Raw genomic sequence first — 19,645 nt, 5'->3', positions numbered from 1 at the left:
ATTTCACAGAAGGAAAATTGATGAAGCTCAAAGAAGCTGAGTATAAGGCAGAGGTATGATGTGAGCCCAAATGCCAAATCATGTATTTGCTCCTACAAAGCATGACAAAATATCCATTTCACCAAAGGCAAACTAGTGATTCTCAGAGAAGCACACACACACATTCCTAACTCTGGGAAAACACACAGACCACAACAACTACCCTACTACCCCCTGCCCTACTACCCCACCCCCAAACAACAAACTGGCTGCCATTTTTATTTTCTAAGAATGCCTTTAGAGCCCTCCATCATCATCTTTGGAAATAAATGTGGTGCTGGAAAATGGCACTTCACTTTGCAGTATGCCAGCCTCCTAAATAATAATAATAATAACAACAACAACAATAACAACAACAACTTTAAAATATTTTTAAAAACCAGGAGGGGAAGAGAGCCTGGCGAACACTAATGGAAGTTTCTGCAGTCACCACATTGAGGACCTCTACTCAGACTAATCAGGGAAAACATAGTAGACTTTTTATCCCACTGTGTGTTTGGATGGATGTGCTAAATTGTTGAATAAACTAGAGAACTTAAGAGGATTTAAAAGAACTTAAGATTTTCCCTTACAGTATTAGAGTAGGTGGAAATAAGAGCCCAGAAGGTAGTATAGTACTGCCAATGTGATTTCACCCCCTGCCCTCCAAATAAAACTCAGAAGATACGATAAATAAGATAAAATAAGATAAATAAGATGAGATGGTGAAAGAAATCAGGGAGGCAACCAAAGGAGAAAATGTTGTTTAAAAAAAGGTGACTTCAAACTGCTCTCATGTTGACTGAATAAATATATGATCAGACTGTAACAAAGAAGGGGAGAATTCTAGAACTGATAAGTGACTGTGCCTTGGATTAGTCATATTCTGACTAGAGAGGAGACACTGACTAGAGCAGAGAAGCCCCTTGGATTAATCCTTAATGATGCCTAACGCCATGATGCAATAAGTACTGTCATATTGCTTGTTTACGGGGACCATGGTGCTGTCCATTTTGGCATATATGTAAGTAGAAAGTCTAACACAGGAAGAGTTTGCATATCATTGTTCACTTGTTTTAATTTTAAAAGCTCTCTCTGCGGACCTCCGCATATTCATATAATTCAACATGAAAACGGCGGGAAGGAACAAGGCAGCCAGAGGACGCGATAGGTGGGAAGGTGGGAAATCAGCCAATCACTTTGTCCTGCCCTCAAAGTTACGCCCACATTTAAAAACATGATTTAACTCCCCCAAGGACACGTAACTATAATTCAATGCAAACTTGAAGGTCGATCCAAAAGTCGCGGTAAATCGCAACTACAAATACGTGCATTATCAGGTTAAAAACCCAGTGCTGTGGCTGCATCATGTGTCCTGAAATGCGAATCTGCGCATTTAGGTTGGGGTAAAGAAGACATATAGACATCCCCCTGACCTCCATTGTTAGCTATCAGATATACATTTGGGTTACAGAGCAGTGACAGGGATCATTAAAGTTACGCAAATTTCAAGGCAGACAAGTGAGGTTAATGGGTAAATATTAGGGATGTGCTCCGCTCCGATTAGGAGCGTAGAAGCAGTAGCGGATTGGCCTGCTCCGCCTTACCCAGAGGCGGAGTAGGAGCGGACCGCGGACCCCCTAGAAGCAAGGCGAAGAGAAGCGACCATTTTTCGGAGCTCCGAGTTCAGTCGGAGCGCTCCGGTCGCCATCTTGAAAACATTTCGCCATAGGATTGCATTGCGGCAAATAATCGCGCATAACTACGTTGTTTTTGAAGCTATCGTTCTGGAAATTCTTGTGCACAGAGAGTCGTGGATGGGGGTCATTTTGAGACCACTCTCACCTCTCTGCGTGCTGTGGTTCACGTGCAATATTTTTTTAAAAATCGGGTCAACCGCGGGGCTCAAACTGCGTTTCGGCTTTTCGCCCATAGGATTGCATTGAGGGAAAGAATCGGGGATAACTGGGGGGGGGTTTAAGCTATCGTTCTGAAAATTCTTGTGCACAGAGAGTCGTGGATGGGGGTCATTTTGAGACCACTCTCAACTTTCTGCATCGTACGGGTCGCGGGCTAGAAGTTTTTTAAAAATAGGGTCAACCGCGGGGCTCCGTTTCGGCTTTTCGCCCATAGGATTGCATTGAGGGAAAGAATCGGGGATAACTGGGGGGGGGTTTAAGCTATCGTTCTGAAAATTCTTGTGCACAGAGAGTCGTGGATGGGGGTCATTTTGAGACCACTCTCAACTTTCTGCGTGCTGTGGTTCACGTGCAATATTTTTTTAAAAATCGGGGTTTGGGTTTTTTTTATTTTTTTATTTTTATTTTTTTGGAAGCGATGACAGGCACATTCAACTCCCAATCCTGATGAGAATTGATCTCCTCAGAAAGCATCCTCCTCCAATCCCAGCGTTGGAGGGGGGACTAAGGCAGACCCACCCTGAGAACTTTCTGTTTTGTGTCTCTTTGTGGGTTGGCGTTCGTGGAGGGAACACTTAGTTAGTTAGTGCTCCTGCTTTGGACTTTGGAGATAGATTAGGATAGGTTTAGTTTGGCGTGTGTGTGTGTTTGTTTGCTTCTTTCTGACTTGTAGCTTAGTTTGCCCTGTGTTTTCCCCTTACTTTGATTTAATATAAACTTTATTTTTGAATTTTGGAGTGTGTGTTTGGGTTGGTTGGGTTGGTTGCCCCCCCCCCTTCCCTGTATTAAAGCCTGACTGTTCTGCTTTTGTGAAAGCTTTCTTTTGAAAGCATACACACAGTTTTTGTCCCATTTCCCTACATTTATATTCTTAAACATATTTTATTATATTCTTTCACATAGTCCATTAGTATATATTCTCATACATATTATATTAGTATTCATATTTTGTTCTTCTTATAGTAGTGGTTGGTTCTTTTCCCCCCTCCCCTCTCTTAAATCCTGATTGTGTTTCCTTCTATCTTCTATACCAAATATACCAAAAAAATTGGATTCTCTTTTTCTTCTCTGTGTAACTTCGACGGAGTGGGCTGCTTTTGTCAAGTTCAACAGGCAGCCACAGATTGAGCATTTTGGGGAAAGCATACGCACACCATTTCCCTATTCTTAAACATATTATTATTATATTCTTTGACATAGTCTTAGTAGTCTATTAGTATACATTCTCATACATATTATAGTAGTGGTTGGTTCTTTTCCCCCCTCCCCTCTCTTAAATCCTGATTGTGTTTCCTTCTATCTTCTATATACCAAATATACCAAAAAAATTGGATTCTCTTTTTCTTCTCTGTGTAACTTCGACGGAGTGGGCTGCTTTTGTCAAGTTCAACAGGCAGCCACAGATTGAGCATTTTGGGGAAAGCATACGCACACCATTTCCCTATTCTTAAACATATTATATTATATTCTTTGACATAGTCTTAGTAGTCTATTAGTATACATTCTCATACATATTAGTAGTAGTAGTATTCATATTTTGTTCTTGTTATAGTAGTGGTTGTCCCATTTCTTGTCCCATTTCCCTACATTTATTAGTAATATTCTTAAACATATTATTATATTCTTGTAGATATTCTTAGTAGTAGATATATATATATATATTAGTATATTCTCATACATATTAGTAGTAGTATATTTTATTGTTCTTGTCCCATTTCCCTACATTTAAACATATTATATCTTCTTATACATATTCTTAGTAGTACCTTATACATAGTATTAGTAGTATTAATATTTTGTTAGTCATCATGAAAAGAGGAAGCAGGCGTGCTGAAAGCAGCAAGGCTCAGTCTGCCAGCAGTAAGCAGGCTTCCTCTCCTCCTGTGAAACTCAAACGGGCAACTCCTTGGCTGACTGCTCCAAAACAGAAGCAGGACAAGCAGCAGGCAGAGCCACTCTCTTCTGCAACTTGTGCCCGGCGTTCTCTTTTTGAGGGTGGGAATGGGAAAAGTGCCCGTTTGCAAGAGGCACGTGGCAGCAGTGCCATTAGAGGAGGAGGAGTATCCCCAACTCCTTCATTCTCCTTTCAGCCCACGAGCCCGATGATGGACCTAGACGAGGTCCTCAGCACAGTGGAGGGGGGGGAGGAGGAGGAGGAGGCGGTGGGCCTCCAGGATGTGGGGGCTGAGGAGGAGCAGCAGCAGGCCGAGGCTCTCTCCCCAGTCTCATCCCACACCCCTGTTTCTGTGGCAACACCAGAGAGCTCAGGCGGGCAATTGGTGGTGTCACCACGGAAACGAAAGACAAGCATCGTGTGGGACCACTTTGAGTTGGGAGCGGATCCCCGCTTTGCTGTCTGTCGCCACTGCAAACTCAGCCTAAGCAGGGGTTCATCGACAGGGCATTATGGAACCAGCAGCATGAAGATGCATCTTAAGAGGCAGCACCAGTCGGTCTTGCTGGGGAAAGAGGCGGGCAAGGCGACTGGTTCCAGGGGAAAGCCGAAGGCGGCGGCTGCTGCTGCTGCTGCTGCTGCTGCTGCTGCTGGCACTTCCAGTCTCAGCTCTCCATCTCCCATCCCCACAAGGGTTAGGCAGGCAACCCTGCCGGAAATGGGGTGGGGGAAGTATGGAACCACAAGATGGCGTTTTCCAACGCCCTCCCAGATCACCACGTCAATCGGTGAGATGGTGGCGTTGGACGACCAGCCATTCAGCCTCGTCGACAACGCAGGCTTCAAGAGGCTGATGGCGCTTGTGGTGCCATACTACAAGCTGCCGTGTCGCACCACCCTGAGCAGGCGGGTGGTGCCTTCCCTGTACCGTTCCTGCAGGGAGTTAGTGCTGGGTCGTCTGTGCCAGGCAGAGGCACGGATGGTGCACTTCACCTCGGACATTTGGTCCAGCGAGGGCGGAGTGCACGCTTACCTGTCCCTGACGGCACACTGGTGGGCAGCCGTGGGGCAGGAAGGATCCAGCACTACAGGGACTGGCAAGGAGGGCTACTGCTGGGCCCTCCTCCACACGCAAGTGATGGACCAGTCCCACACGGCAGGGGAGATTACGGAGGCCATGAACCGCATGGTGGATGGGTGGCTAGCTGGGCAGAAGGTCACCCGCGGTTACATGGTCACGGACGGGGGAGCCAACATGGTGAAGGCGGTGCGCGACGGCGGATTCGAGGGCGTCCGCTGCATCGCGCACGTCTTGAACCTGGTGGTGAGGGATGGCCTTGGGATGGGCAGCAGCAAGCCCAACCTCGGTCCCCTGTCCGGGATCCGTAACCTCCTGGAGAGCTGCAGAAAGGTGGCAGGCCATTTCCACCACAGCGTCAAGGGCAGTCGCTTGCTGCGGGAGAAGCAGGAGGAGTTGAATCTCCCGCAGCACAGGCTAGTGCAGGATGTGGTGACACGCTGGAACTCCACCTACCTGATGCTGGAGCGGATGGTGGAGCAACAGCGTGCCATCCACGACTTGTTCAGGGTCAGGGACATGGGCGTCCACCACCTGGGCAAGCAGCAGTGGGACGCCATGTCCCAGCTGGTGGCGGTCCTCAAGCCGTTCCTGAACGCCACCGAGACCCTGAGCAAAAGCTCTGCCCTCCTCAGCCAGGTGATCCCTGTATGCAGGCATCTCCAGAAACAGATGGGCGACTTTCTGGAGTACAGGGATCCCGTCACCGGCAGGCGCTTCGAGCCCGAGGTCCGCGAAGCGGTGACTAGGCTGAGGGACGGCGTGACGCGGAGGCTGGAGCCCATCCAAACCGACAGGGTCCACATGTTGGCAGCCATGTGCGACCCTCGTGTGAAGGATGGGCTTTGTGGGCCAAATAGCAGGCAGCACTGGGTGGAAACGCTGGTGGGCGAAGTGCGGGCGGCATGGGCCAAGAGGGTGGGGCAGAGTGAGGCAGAGGAGCAGGCCACCCCTCCCCGCAGCAGCACCAGCAGCACCAGCAGCAGCCTCACCTGCATCCCTCCCAGCAGCAGCACAGGCGAGGGGTATTGGGAAGAGGCTCTGCACACCGTGTTTGGGCAGAGACCCTCCCCAGCCACCAGCCAGGATGACGCTGCAACCACCGTGCAGCGTTACCTGTCAGAGCCCATCGAGGACTCCTCCATGGACCCCCTGGCCTACTGGTCATCCCGTTTTCAGATTTGGCCGGACCTGGCGCGGGTGGCCATGGATCGACTCAGCTGCCCACCCACCAGTGTTCCAAGCGAGAGGGTGTTCTCTATGGCGGGCGACATAGTGACCCCTCACCGCTCTCGCTTGGAGCCGGACTTGGTGGAGCAGCTGGTCTTTCTGAAGGGCAATCTCCCCCTGCTGGGATACCCCACCCTCAAGCCCTCGTGGGAGTGACAGGCAGGCTCCCTTTAATTCCACCCCTCCTTGGGTTGGCAGGCACACTACAGTTCAGGCAGGCTGGTTTTTTCTCTGTAGGCACTAGGCAGAGTTTGTCACCGTGCGTGTGTGTGACTGACTGTGAGGGCAAAGCACCGCACTTGAGTTCATTTCATTTCTGTGGCGTCCGGTACAGCTTAGTCAACTCATCCGGATAGTTTTCCACCCAGTTCCAAAAGACTCCATTTATTTATTTATTTATTTATTTATTTATTTAATTAATTACATTTATATACCGCCCCACAGCCAAAGCTCTCTGGGCGGTTTACAACCGTTTGTCCATGATTGACTGCACGTTTAGGTGAGGTGCAAGCAGGGGGCAAGGCAATGCCTGGCACCACCACCACCACTAGCCAGGCTGCCTCTCTCCAGCAGTCCACGGGTCGCCCTTTGGAGTGCCCTGGGAGTGGAAGACGTACTCCCTGATCCAGAAGTATGGTTTTTTGAGAAGCAAACAGGCGAGTCCTCGCCTTTGAGAAGCAACCTTTCACTTGAACTCATGGAAGTCATTGACTTCAGCACAGCCACTACATAGAGGCTGTGGACCTCTGGGTGACTCCATCAGTGTGCTGATTTTGAGAAGCAACCTTTCACTGAAACTCATTCACTTCCCCAATTGAGGGTGAGGGAGGTTACACTCCAGCAGTCCACGGGTCGCCCTTTAGATAGCTCGGGGATCAAATGGAGTCCTTGATCTGTGTGCTGATTTTGAGAAGCAACCTTTCACTGAAACTCATTCACTTCCCCAATTGCGGCTGGTACTCCAACAGTCCACCGAACGCCCATAGCACAGCCACTTAGTGCATACTAGGGACAGTTTAAGTTTCCTCCTGAGAAGTGAGCACTCACTTCAACTCATGACAGCCATTGACTTCACCACAGCCACTACTGCGGATGCTGTGGTCCTCCAGGATGTGGGGATAAGTAGCAGTCGCTGGTCGAGCTTCTCTCCCCAGTCTCATATGGAGCAATTTTGAGCTCTCACTTCGACTTCAAGTTCAGACACTTGAGCACAGCCCCTACGGTGGAGGCACAGCTGGCCGTGCCTCTCTCCCCAACCACTGACTGCACAGGGACAGTTTAAGTTTCCTCCTGAGAAGTGAGCACTCACTTCAACTCATGACAGCCATTGACTTCACCACAGCCACTACTGCGGATGCTGTGGTCCTCCAGGATGTGGGGATAAGTAGCAGTCGCTGGTCGAGCTTCTCTCCCCAGTCTCATATGGAGCAATTTTGAGCTCTCACTTCGACTTCAAGTTCAGACACTTGAGCACAGCCCCTACGGTGGAGGCACAGCTGGCCGTGCCTCTCTCCCCAACCACTGACTGCACAGGGACAGTTTAAGTTTCCTCCTGAGAAGTGAGCACTCACTTCAACTCATGACAGCCATTGACTTCACCACAGCCACTACTGTGGATGCTGTGGTCCTCCAGGATGTGGGGATAAGTAACAGTCGCTGGTCGAGCTTCTCTCCCCGGTCTCGTCCCACCCCTCTTCCGCTGTAACCCTGTCTTTGAGAAGCAAGCTGTCACTTCAACTCATGGACTTCCCCTATGTGCGGGTGGTACTCCAGTAGTCGACCGATCGCCCATAGCACAGCCACTTAGTGCGTAGGGACAGTTTAAGTTTCCTCCTGAGAAGCAAGCTGTCACTTCAACTCATGGACTTCCCCTATGTGCGGGTGGTACTCCAGGTGTCCACCGATCGCCCATACCACAGCCACTTTGTGTGTACGGACAGTTTAATTTTCCTGAGAAGTGAGCACTCACTTCAACTCATGGACTTCCCCAATTGCGGCTGGTACTCCAACAGTCCACCGAACGCCCATATCACAGCCACTTAGTGCATAGGGACAGTTTAAGTTTCCTCCTGAGAAGTGAGCTTTCACTTCGACTCATGACAGCCATTGACTTCACCACAGCCACTTCTCGGTGGATGCTTTGTTCCACCAGGATGTGGGTGAGGAGGATTAGTTGCAGCAGCTGGCCGAGCGTCTCTCCCCAGTCTCGCAATTCAAGTTATCTGAGAAGTGAGCTTTCACTTCGACTCATGGACTTCCCCTATGTGTGGGAGGTACTCCAGCAGTCGACCGATCGCCCATAGAACAGCCACTTAGTGTGTACGGACAGTTTAATTTTCCTGAGAAGTGAGCACTCACTTCAACTCATGAAACTCATGAAAGCCATAGACTTCCGATGCAACCTCTCTCTCCTCAGTCTCATCCTCTTCCTCTTCCCCTTCTGCTGTAACCCGTCTTTGAGAAGCAAGCTTTCACTTAAACTCATCATTCACTTCCCCAACTGAGGGAGGTAAAGTCCAGCAGTCCACGGGTCGCCCTTTGGAGTGCCCTGGGAGTGGAAGACGTACTCCCTGATCCCGAAGTATGGTTTTGAGAAGTAAGCTGTCACTTGAACTCATGAGCCTCTGTGCAAAAGCTGTCCTTGTGTGTGTGGTTGTGAGTGTTACTGCAGCTGCCTGTCTCGCTGCGAAAATGAAACAGGCAAGTCCTCGCCTTTGAGAAGCAACCTTTCACTTAAACTCATGGAAGTCATTGACTTCAGCACAGCCACTACGTAGAGGCTGTGGACCTCTGGGTGACCCGATCAGTGTGCTGATTTTGAGAAGCAACCTTTCACTGAAACTCATTCACTTCCCCAATTGCGGCTGGTACTCCAGTAGTCCACCGAACTCCCATAGCACAGCCACTTAGTGCATAGGGACAGTTTAAGTTTCCTCCTGAGAAGTGAGCACTCACTTCAACTCATGACAGCCATTGACTTCACCACAGCCACTACTGCGGATGCTGTGGTCCTCCAGGATGTGGGTGAGGATTAGTCGCAGCAGCTGGTCGAGCTCCTCTCCCTGGTCTCATATGGAGCAATTTTGAGCTCTCACTTCGACTCCAAGTTCAGACACTTGAGCACAGCCCCTACGGTGGAGGCACAGCTGGCCGTGCCTCTCTCCCCAACCACTGACTGCACAGGGACAGTTTAAGTTTCCTCCTGAGAAGTGAGCACTCACTTCGACTCATGACAGCCGTTGACTTCACCACAGCCACTTTGTGTGGGATGCTGTGGTCCTCCAGGATGTGGGGATTAGTAGTAGCCACTGGTCGAGCTTCTCTCCCCGGTCTCGTCCCACCCCTCTTCCGCTGTAACCCTATCTTTGAGAAGCAAGCTGTCACTTCAACTCATGGACTTCCCCTATGTGCGGGTGGTACTCCAGTAGTCGACCGATCGCCCATAGCACAGCCACTTAGTGCGTAGGGACAGTTTAAGTTTCCTCCTGAGAAGTCAGCACTCACTTCAACTCATGACAGCCATTGACTTCACCACAGCCACTTCTCGGTGGATGCTTTGTTCCACCAGGATGTGGGTGAGGATTAGTAGCAGAAGCTGGTCGAGCTTCTCTCCCCAGTCTCATATGGAGCAATTTTGAGCTCTCACTTCGACTCCAAGTTCAGACACTTGAGCACAGCCCCTACGGTGGAGGCACAGCTGGCCGTGCCTCTCTCCCCAACCACTGACTGCACAGGGACAGTTTAAGTTTCCTCCTGAGAAGTGAGCACTCACTTCGACTCATGACAGCCGTTGACTTCACCACAGCCACTTTGTGTGGGATGCTGTGGTCCTCCAGGATGTGGGGATTAGTAGTAGCCACTGGTCGAGCTTCTCTCCCCGGTCTCGTCCCACCCCTCTTCCGCTGTAACCCTATCTTTGAGAAGCAAGCTGTCACTTCAACTCATGGACTTCCCCTATGTGCGGGTGGTACTCCAGGTGTCCACCGATCGCCCATAGAACAGCCACTTAGTGTGTACGGACAGTTTAATTTTCCTGAGAAGTGAGCACTCACTTCAACTCATGACAGCCATTGACTTCACCACAGCCACTACTGCGGATGCTGTGGTCCTCCAGGATGTGGGTGAGGATTAGTCGCAGCAGCTGGTCGAGCTCCTCTCCCTGGTCTCGTCCCACCCCTCTTCCGCTGTAACGCCCTCTTTGAGAAGCAAGCTGTCACTGAAACTCATGAAAGCCATAGACTTCCGAAGCAACCTTTCACTTCAACTCATTGACTTCCCCTTTGAGAAAAAGCTAAGCTCCAGTAATGCACCGTTTTTCCGTGGGACAGCTCTCTTTCGAGAAGCTGCACTGCATATGCAGCAGTGCCATGGCTTTGAGAAGCCGAGACCCATCCCAGCCACCGGGAACCGGAGGAAAACTCCAGCAGTCCACGGGTCGCCCTTTAGATAGCTCGGGGATCAAATGGAGTCCTTGATCTGTGTGCTGATTTTGAGAAGCAACCTTTCACTGAAACTCATTCACTTCCCCAATTGTGGCTGGTACTCCAACAGTCCACCGAACTCCCATAGCACAGCCACTTAGTGCATACTAGGGACAGTTTAAGTTTCCTCCTGAGAAGTCAGCACTCACTTCGACTCATGACAGCCATTGACTTCACCACAGCCACTTTGTGTGGGATGCTGTGGTCCTCCAGGATGTGGGGATTAGTAGTAGTCACTGGTCGAGCTTGTCTCCCCGGTCTCGTCCCACCCCTCTTCCGCTGTAACCCTGTCTTTGAGAAGCAAGCTGTCACTTCAACTCATGGACTTCCCCTCAGAGAAAAAGCTAAGCTCCAGCAGTCCACCGATCTCCCGTAGCACAGCCACTACATTTCCTGAGAAGTGAGCTCTCACTTCAACTCGTCTTGTAGTGCGCCCGCCGAGTTGAGCACAGCCACTACAGTGGAGGCGCCTGCCCGCCTGCCTGGGAGCCATCCTTGTGAGGTAGCTGGATCTGCTGGGACTGACTCCCCCACAGATCTATGGCTTACTTGTGCAAGGTACCAGCTTTTCTGGGCCCGCCAACCCATGCCTGCCTGCCTGTCTGCCCGCCTCCCCCGGGGTGCTGCTGTGGTGGGGCATCTGCCAGGACTGACTCCTCGCCTGCTCTGCCCGCCTGGTGCCTGGGAGATGGGCTTTGCGGTTCGTGGCCAGCACCCTCCGGCACGCTTGCTCCCAGTCGTCCTCCTCTGTGCCCCTCAAGGCGTAACTGCTGGCTTAGAAAGAAACAACCAGCCATCTTTGCCTCACTTTGCGCCCACTTATGGGTTGGTTTGCTATGCGTTAGTGCTCAAGCCATCCTTGCGGCACTACAATGCATGCTGCCTGCCTGCTTTCCCTCCCTTCTCCCCTTCCCGCCTTGCAGCGATGGTGTATGTGTCTTGCTTTGACTAAGGGGAGAAGTCCTTCCTGCGCTCACTTAGACTTTATCAAATTCAATAATCCCTTTTTCAAATGTGCCAGAAGATTTAGGGTTATCTCGTGGCATGTTGGGATTGCCTTGGAACTGGCCCCATTGAGCTGTCTGCAATTGCAACTTTAAATCCCTGACATACTGGAGTGTTCAAATTTCAAAAGTTCCCCTAACATCAGGGGATGATGGGATTGCCTTGAAACTTGGTGTCCATGGGGACACATGGGTAAGCTGTCATGGGACCAAAGGATAGGTTTCTAACGTGCAAATTGACGTAGTTGTAGAATGGGACTTGATTTGGGGTGAGTTAAAAAGTTTAAGCCGCGCCAAAAATCAGGGGATGATGGGATTTGCTTGCAACTTGGCGTGCATGTGGACACATGGATAAGCTGCCCTGGTGCCGAGTTTGAGGTTTCTAACATGCAAATTGACGGAGCTATCCCAAGGGGTGTGAATGGGGTGCCCGATTTTCATAAATTCCCCAAAAATCAGGGGATGATGGGATTGCCTTGAAACTTGGCGTGCATGTGGACACGTGGATAAGCTATCATGGTGCTGAGTTTGAGGTTTCTAACGTGCAAATTGACGGAGCTATCTAAAGGGGTGTGAATTAGGGTTATGGGAGGTGCGTTAGAGGGTAGAGCCGCGCCAAAAATCAGGGGATGATGGGATTTGCTTGCAACTTGGCGTGCATGTGGACACATGGATAAGCTGCCCTGGTGCCGAGTTTGAGGTTTCTAACATGCAAATTGACGGAGCTATCCCAAGGGGTGTGAATGGGGTGCCCGATTTTCAAAAATTCGCCAAAAATCAGGGGATGATGGGATTGCCTTGAAACTTGGCGTGTGTGTGTATACGCCCATGAGGTGTCATGGTGCCAAACGTGAGGTTTCTAACTTCAACGGAAAAAAAGTTGTTTACTTTTTTAGCTTTCAATGCAACCCTATGGGGGGGCAAAAACGGAGCTCCGGATCCGGATCCGGAGCTCCGAGCGGAGCGGAGCGGAAGTGGGCGGAGCGGGGGCGGGGCGGAGCGACCCGCTCCGAAAAATGGCGGATCTGCAAGTGAAGCGGAGCGGGGGGTCCGTGCACACCCCTAGTAAATATACATGAATTTCAAGGCAGAACACTGAGTGAGATACTGTAGATAAATACACATAAACTTCATGGCAGAGCAGTAAATCAGAGGGGAAAGTTATGTAAATTTCACAGTCCCATACTTTTGAATGTATGTACTTGTACAAGACCAGGAAAAAAAGTTGTGGATGAGTTTGGGACAATCTCTGGTGTCCTTTCTTCTTGAATTTTAGGAGCACAGGGTGGAGAGCACTGGGATGATGGCAGCAACACTAGTGAGATCACAAAGACCAGCAGAGGTTTTCACAGCTCTTGCGGGGTGACTCTGTAGCCATTCCCAAAAAAAAAACAATGAAGTCATTGTGCTGGGTTCAGATATTACACCAAGCTACTCTGAAAACAATCTAACCTGAGCAACCTAATGTCATGGATTCTCAGGGCACATTGTTGGTGGAAAATAACACATGATGACAAAAAATCGCTCCAGGTTCGGATGTCACAATAAACTACCCTGAAACAACCCACAGTGACAATCCACTATGGCTCATTGTGTCTTACGAACGAGGTCACATTCAACTTCAGATGGGGAAACCTTTAAAAATGAGGGGATTACTTAAAAGGAAGTTGAAAGGAAACATGAAGAGCATTTTCAAGACACTGGAAATTATTTGAAACCATTATAATAGAGTCTCAGACTGTGTGGGTGCTTCCAGACAAGGGTTTTGCTATGCAATCATACAGCCTAATTCACAGAATTTTACAGGGGGTCCAGACTGCATTGTATTTCATTTTTAGCCATTCTGCGTTTTCCCATTGCCTTTTTTGTCTTTTTTTCCTTACGAGAAAAAAAATCACATAAGAGAGAGAGAGAGAGAGAGAGAGAGAGAGAGAGAGAGAGAGAGAGAGAGAGAGAGAGAATTACTCCACAATGCCTTTTGATTGTTTAGTGCTAGGACCCCTCTGCCTGGAGCCACCCTGTATCACAGAATGAGGATAGAAGAGGGCAAATATTCATTCTCTCCTACCCCAGAGGGCAGGACTAGAACTAATGGATATAAGTTATTGGAGGGTAGATTTGGGTTGAAAATTGGGCAAACTGTTTTGACAGCAAGAGCAGTTCAGCAATGGAGCCGATTGCCCTTCCCAGAGGTCTTAAGCAGGGGGTGGACTGCTATCTCTTGGGATGTTCTAGCTCTGGATTTTCTGCATCAAGCAGGGGGTTAGATGGTCTCACAAGGACCCTTCAACTCTGATTTAGTATAAAGAAGCAGAAGAAGATACTAACTTGGTTAATGACCAAAATCAAGGAACCAATTAAGGGCAAGAAGACTCCCTTTAAAAAGTAGACACCGAGTCCTAATGAAGAAAATAAAAAGGAGCACAAATGTAGGTTGACAATAAGGCAATTCAAAAGACTACAATTTAAAAGACTTCTCCTAGAAGCAAGGAACCAGCCATGTAGGGTTAGACAACGAAGGTGAGAGAAGAATCTAGTCTGGCCTTGTCCAAGCTGGTGCTCTGCAGATGCATTGGACTACAACTCCCATCAGGTAGTTGATGGGCATTGTAGTCCAATGTATCTGGAGGGCTGCTCTTTAGTCCTTCAAATCTTATGGCTTAATTAATCTGTTAGCCTTTATGGTGCAATGAGACTCTCTGTTGTTTTTACTGCAACAGACCTACACTGCTATATAAGAAGCATTATAAGGCATTTATATGAACCTGTAGGGTTGGATCCAATCTTACTCATACCTATAGTAAGATTATATCAAATCAGTAGGGCTTAGGTTAGTGTCTACTCTAAGTATGATTAAGTCTGCGTCCAACCCACTGCCTAGATAGTACAAGCAAACCAGATGTCTCTGGGAAGTCCATAAGCTACTCTGACAGAGTCTCACCTATACACTACAACAAGATAATGTATGTGAAGTGTTTGAACACTTTAAAGTGTTATATCAAGGCTGAATGTTATTATTGTTCATTTGGACAGACACCCAAAGCATGGACTTATATGTGTTATTATTGTCATATCTAGCCCTGCTCCCCTTGGGTTGGGGGAAGGTGTTTCAGGTGATCAATCAGAATCAGACTCTGAAGTAGAGGAGACAGCGCCAGAAACATGCCAGATTATTCCAGTGGGGGAGGCATCTCTCACGGGCTCCTCACCAGCTGGGAATGAACCTCAAGGGGTTCATTCCTCCTCAAGGGTAAACCACACACAGTCAGTGGGAAGCCATTATTCTTCCGAAGGGGAGGGCACGGAAAGGTTAGCTGATCCTAGAGTATGCCGCAGACTAAAACAGGCGGAGCTAAAGGAAGGTGAGAGAAAGTTGGCCCAGCTGACATCTTGTCAGAAGCTGCCTCACAACCAGTCTCTCTGAAGTTAACACATTTTGGGAAAGGGCTTTCCATTCTTCTTGAAAGGACAATTATCTCTCTTAGTTTGCATAGTTTTGCCTAGAGGAAAGTTCCCAGAGATTAGACTCCCTTCAGGTGAGTAGAGATGTTTATTGCTTGAATAAGCTTTGGGGTTTACTTTGCAGACTCGTTATTGTCTCCCAGGAAGGTGGGAGGTCTTGGGAAACACGACAATTATGTGGACATATTCCATCTCAGTTCCTTGTAGATCCCTTCTACAGTCTTGGGTCAACCATTTCGCAGATTTGAGGAAAGAAGCACATTGTAGTTGCTAAGCAACCAAAATACACTTTGCCCAAATTTTCTAGTTGATGTTATGAAACATCTGGAGGAATCTATGGACCTCTAGATGTTGTTGTGCTACAATTCCCTTTATCCCTTAATATTGGTCAGGCTGGCTGAGGCTGATGGGAATTGGAGTCTAACAACATCTTTAGGGCTATAAGTTCACTGGGTCTACATTACAGCCCACTGCCCTTCTAAGCCTACACACATAACAAAAATTCCATGGGTGCGCTAGTATGTATCAGCAGAATTGCCAGTCATCATGGTCATACTTATTAAGAAATGATGTTTAGGTTACTTTTCCTAAATGTGATGCAAAGTAATATTTGAAAAAAGCAAGCTTTCCTTCTTTTCCTGTTGCTCTTTATATTAAACAACAACAACCTTCCAAGTGATCTCCAGAACAGTTTTATATTTCAGTTTTGATATGATATATGTATCAGAAAGACCTATATTTGGTCTTGATCCGTTGGCATCAAAATATACCTTTGTGGAGCAATTCTTGCATTTTGTGCAGTTATACAGAACTATGAACAGACATCAACAACAGGTAACATGAGAAATAGCATTTACTTGTATGGGTAAGAGAAGTTGCAGACAGAACAGGGTCCCTCTCCCAAACAGTCAAGTCAACAGTTTACAGTTTTGAGTTCCTTAGGATTATCACACCCACATATACACAGAAAGTAAAAAACAAACTTGACAATTTGAAAATCATTCCTTAGCGCCTCAACTGGCCCATTTAGTGATTGATGTGGCAAGATAGCTTCACAAGCATCCCATCAAATGCCATAACATACGTATAGGCAAATTAAAGTGTACACTGGTGTGGGAAGTTTTGAAGGGCAGAACCCAAACACACATCAAAGAGCAGCAGTACAAGACATAGGGCTACATCCTACATTGTCTGAGCAGTCTTCCATTCCTGCAACAGGACTTTCTTTTATTCTTCTCCCCCTATATATCCTCCAAATCTTGTCCAGAGGTTTCGAAAGAAAGAAGTATCCAGCCTCTGCTTAATTATTTCCCCCATTCTCTGATTTCCTATAACCTCTGTCACAAACAACAGTAAAACTTGGAAGATGTTATCATCACCTCATTCTCTTGCTAGAGCAAGAAAGGGCCATCAATTACCCTGGTGCTCCAGCAGATGATATCACTGCTCCAGGAGGAGGAGGAGAAGAAGGAGAAGGAGAAGGAGAAGGAGACATCCTGGAGCACTCTCTTGTTTATATTACTCCATTATATTACTGCCCTAAATTTGCTCAGAATACATGGGTGTGGTGTGTAAAATAAAAATAATGCTGATGATCTTTTCTCCCTCTCTCTCGCTTTAAGATGATGGTGATGTTGGAGTTCTGTTGGGAATTGGCTTTGGAGTGGCCTGCTTAGTTGTGCTAATCTTGACTTTCATTGCTCAGAAGTCATGCAGGAAAAGGTACAGATTGGGGTATTTTCCCAAGCTTTCCTCCCTTGTCTTGGAGCAAACTTTTTCATTCCATGGAAATGCCTGCACAGTGCCTGTATACATGCACCTTTTCCTCTATTAGAGCAGTGCAACAGTGATTTTGGAATAGTTGTATACACTGGATTTTAATGATATTTGGTTCCCCACTATACTATTGATGGAAGACTGGTCCTTAGTTTACATATCTGAATGCTCTTAGCTTGTAACCGATGGCAGACCTGTCTTCATGTATGGGTTACCACCAAACACTTGGAAAGTAAGACATGTGATGACTTTGTGCAGAAAAGTGATGAGCAAGAGAATGGCGCTGAACATCTTCTCCACTCATCACTTTTCCTCTCACAGTTCTTTCATCCCTGGATGCTTCCCTCCTGCCTCTACCAGTTACAAGGCATTGTGCAGCTATTCCGTCTTTCCCTCCAAATGGATTCTTTGAGATTCGAGAAAAGACAGAAGAAGAAATGGTTACAAATGGAAAGCAATTACATCTAGACCTCCCTGCAAAATAATGTGGATGAGGCAGGGTGATTGCACAATAAAAGTTTAACCTGGAAACATCTCCAGTCATTTAAAAGACTGGAAATAAGAAGGAAGGGGGAGGAGAGTGATTTGGGAAGGGTCTACAGGGGAAACCCTACAAGCAGAAGAACTATTCCGCACCCTTACTCACTGGTCACTTTCCCACTGACTCCCCTCCCCCGCCTTCACATATGTTTGATGGTGGCCTGCCTTTGAAGACAGAGACCTATAACTATCACATGTAGTTCTGCCCTCAACCTTGACTAAAAACATGTAAGTGCTTTCCCCCAATAATGAATATGATCTATGTCAATAATTTTTTTAAAAAAATGCAATTAACACATTGTGCTTCTTTTTTTAAAAGGGTTAGCACAGTATGTAGTTCAATAACACCAGCCTGGCTTTTTGAAGATTATCCTAAACTGCAGAACAGCAGTGTGATCAAATCACTTGAGGTAACTTCCCAGTTTAACTTTCTGCTTGTTCAATGTGTTTAAAGAAACTGGAGGGGAAGAAGGAGTACATTTACTACATTTGTTCATTTACTATATGTATATCCCACCTTTCCTCCAAGAAGCCCAAAACAAAATCCATGAAACCCCCCCCCTTCTTTCCATTTTATCCTCACAACAACCCTGTGGATGTAGATTAGGCTTGATGGTCAGCAAGTGGCCCAAAGTAACTCAGTGAGCCTCATGACCAAGTCAGGACTACTCCAACACTCTAACCATTACACCACACTGGTTCTCAAGGTACCTTGCATCTGTATAAATCACTACAAGACATGCTTTAAAACTGTGCATGGATGGACACTTCCTTTATGTCCGTGATACATTCAAATTATGTTATGGGCCCATTTGGCTGTTACTTCTCTACTTCATCTCTATGCGTACTGAGATTGGGCTTTGGACACCTTCCCTATCGTCCCCATTCGCTCCTTGCCATCTATTCAACAGCATTTTTAACACCAGTAAAATGGTCCTGTCCTTAACCACTAGCACACAACAAAACAGAATAATTTTAAGAAACGTGTGTAAAAAATATGACAATGTTAATATAAATGCAGCCTGTTTCCAGCCTTAGCCCTGGGCGTCAGTTGAAGCTGCCGCCCAGACCACGATGGAGGCAGGTAATCCCCCTCCCCCCTCTCCACTTACCTGGCTTCCCCGCCATCGCTGCACGGACCACGGCGGCAGCGGACGGGGGAGCTAGGTAAGCTCCTCTCCCCATTTACCTGGCTCCGGAGCTTCGGACCAGTCCAAACCGCTCCGGACCTCCCCCGCTCCGGAACTGGGCTTCAGAGGTCCAGATTGGCCTGCTCCCTTCGGATCTGGGGATCCGTAACAGAGCGGAGCACGCCCCTATTTGCTAACTCCCCTTCCCCATATTTATCATGTTAAAATTGCAGTTCTTAACATTTTCTATTACTGTTTCTCAGGAAAGGAATGGTTCAGTGATGCACAGTTCCACTGGACTATTTGTGGATTATGCAGATGCTGTAGTAACTGAAGTGGAAGAGATATTGGTGCACAAGGAGTATAAGGCTTTGGATGATGCAAAGGAAATAAGGGAAGCAGTTTCTGAGAAAGTCAACATTCCAGAAGACAGACTGTTTATTGGCAATTCAGACGTGACAGAGGGAAATGGCTACAAACCTCAGGTTTCCAACAAGACATTCCTAGGAAGTGTATTCAGCAGTACATATGGAATACATTCTCAAACCCCAGATACAAAATCAAACACCCCAGGCTTGCCCATGAACAGTTTAATAAAAGGTTACACAAGTCCTATGGCTACCATATGGCCTGTTGCTGGCACTGATAAAAATACATTTTTATTTGAGAAAATCAGCCTTGTTATGAACAACAGTAGAAGTGGGCAGAACAATATGGTCAGCTCAGCAAATGAAGAACAAGATACATCAACGGCAAACCAATGGAAAGCCCTGCTTTCAGATGAAGATATTCAAGAACAGACCTTAATACCAGATGAACTGCTATCTTGCTTAAATGTTCTGGATGAAGATTCTACCAATGTAATGTCTTATTTTCCTCAGAACACTGCAAAGTGATTTTATTATGAGTACTGGAGGAACAAAGAATGCAAGTTATCTTGCAACTATGGCATACAACATTCATTTGCACTTGAAAGCAGAATAACCCAGTTACCTCGATGTTCTTGGTTCATTGTCTCGAATGAAATCAAAAAGATGGCTCCAGTTACAATCACACTATTAATCCCTCATGCCACTTCATTCTCCTGTCAGCCCATGGCACCATGGCCAATGG

General features: G+C 47.5%; 1 protein-coding gene across 1 annotated transcript in view; it reads left to right on the top strand.

The window, feature by feature from the left end:
* IL23R (interleukin 23 receptor) overlaps positions 1-19,428 on the top strand; it is a 68,936-nt gene extending 49,508 nt beyond the window's left edge. The window contains exons 14-16 of the mRNA XM_063134511.1: positions 16,709-16,808; positions 17,722-17,812; positions 18,796-19,428. Coding sequence (XP_062990581.1) covers positions 16,709-16,808; positions 17,722-17,812; positions 18,796-19,428 — 824 coding nt within the window. The remainder of the gene's footprint in view (positions 1-16,708; positions 16,809-17,721; positions 17,813-18,795) is intronic.
* Positions 19,429-19,645: the final 217 nt, after the last annotated feature.

This window comes from Elgaria multicarinata, chromosome 1 (assembly GCF_023053635.1).
Source record: "Elgaria multicarinata webbii isolate HBS135686 ecotype San Diego chromosome 1, rElgMul1.1.pri, whole genome shotgun sequence".
Classification (NCBI taxonomy): Eukaryota; Metazoa; Chordata; class Lepidosauria; order Squamata; family Anguidae; genus Elgaria; species Elgaria multicarinata.
The sequence above is the reverse complement of the archived record's forward strand: the minus strand, read 5'-3'. Positions and strand labels throughout refer to the sequence as shown.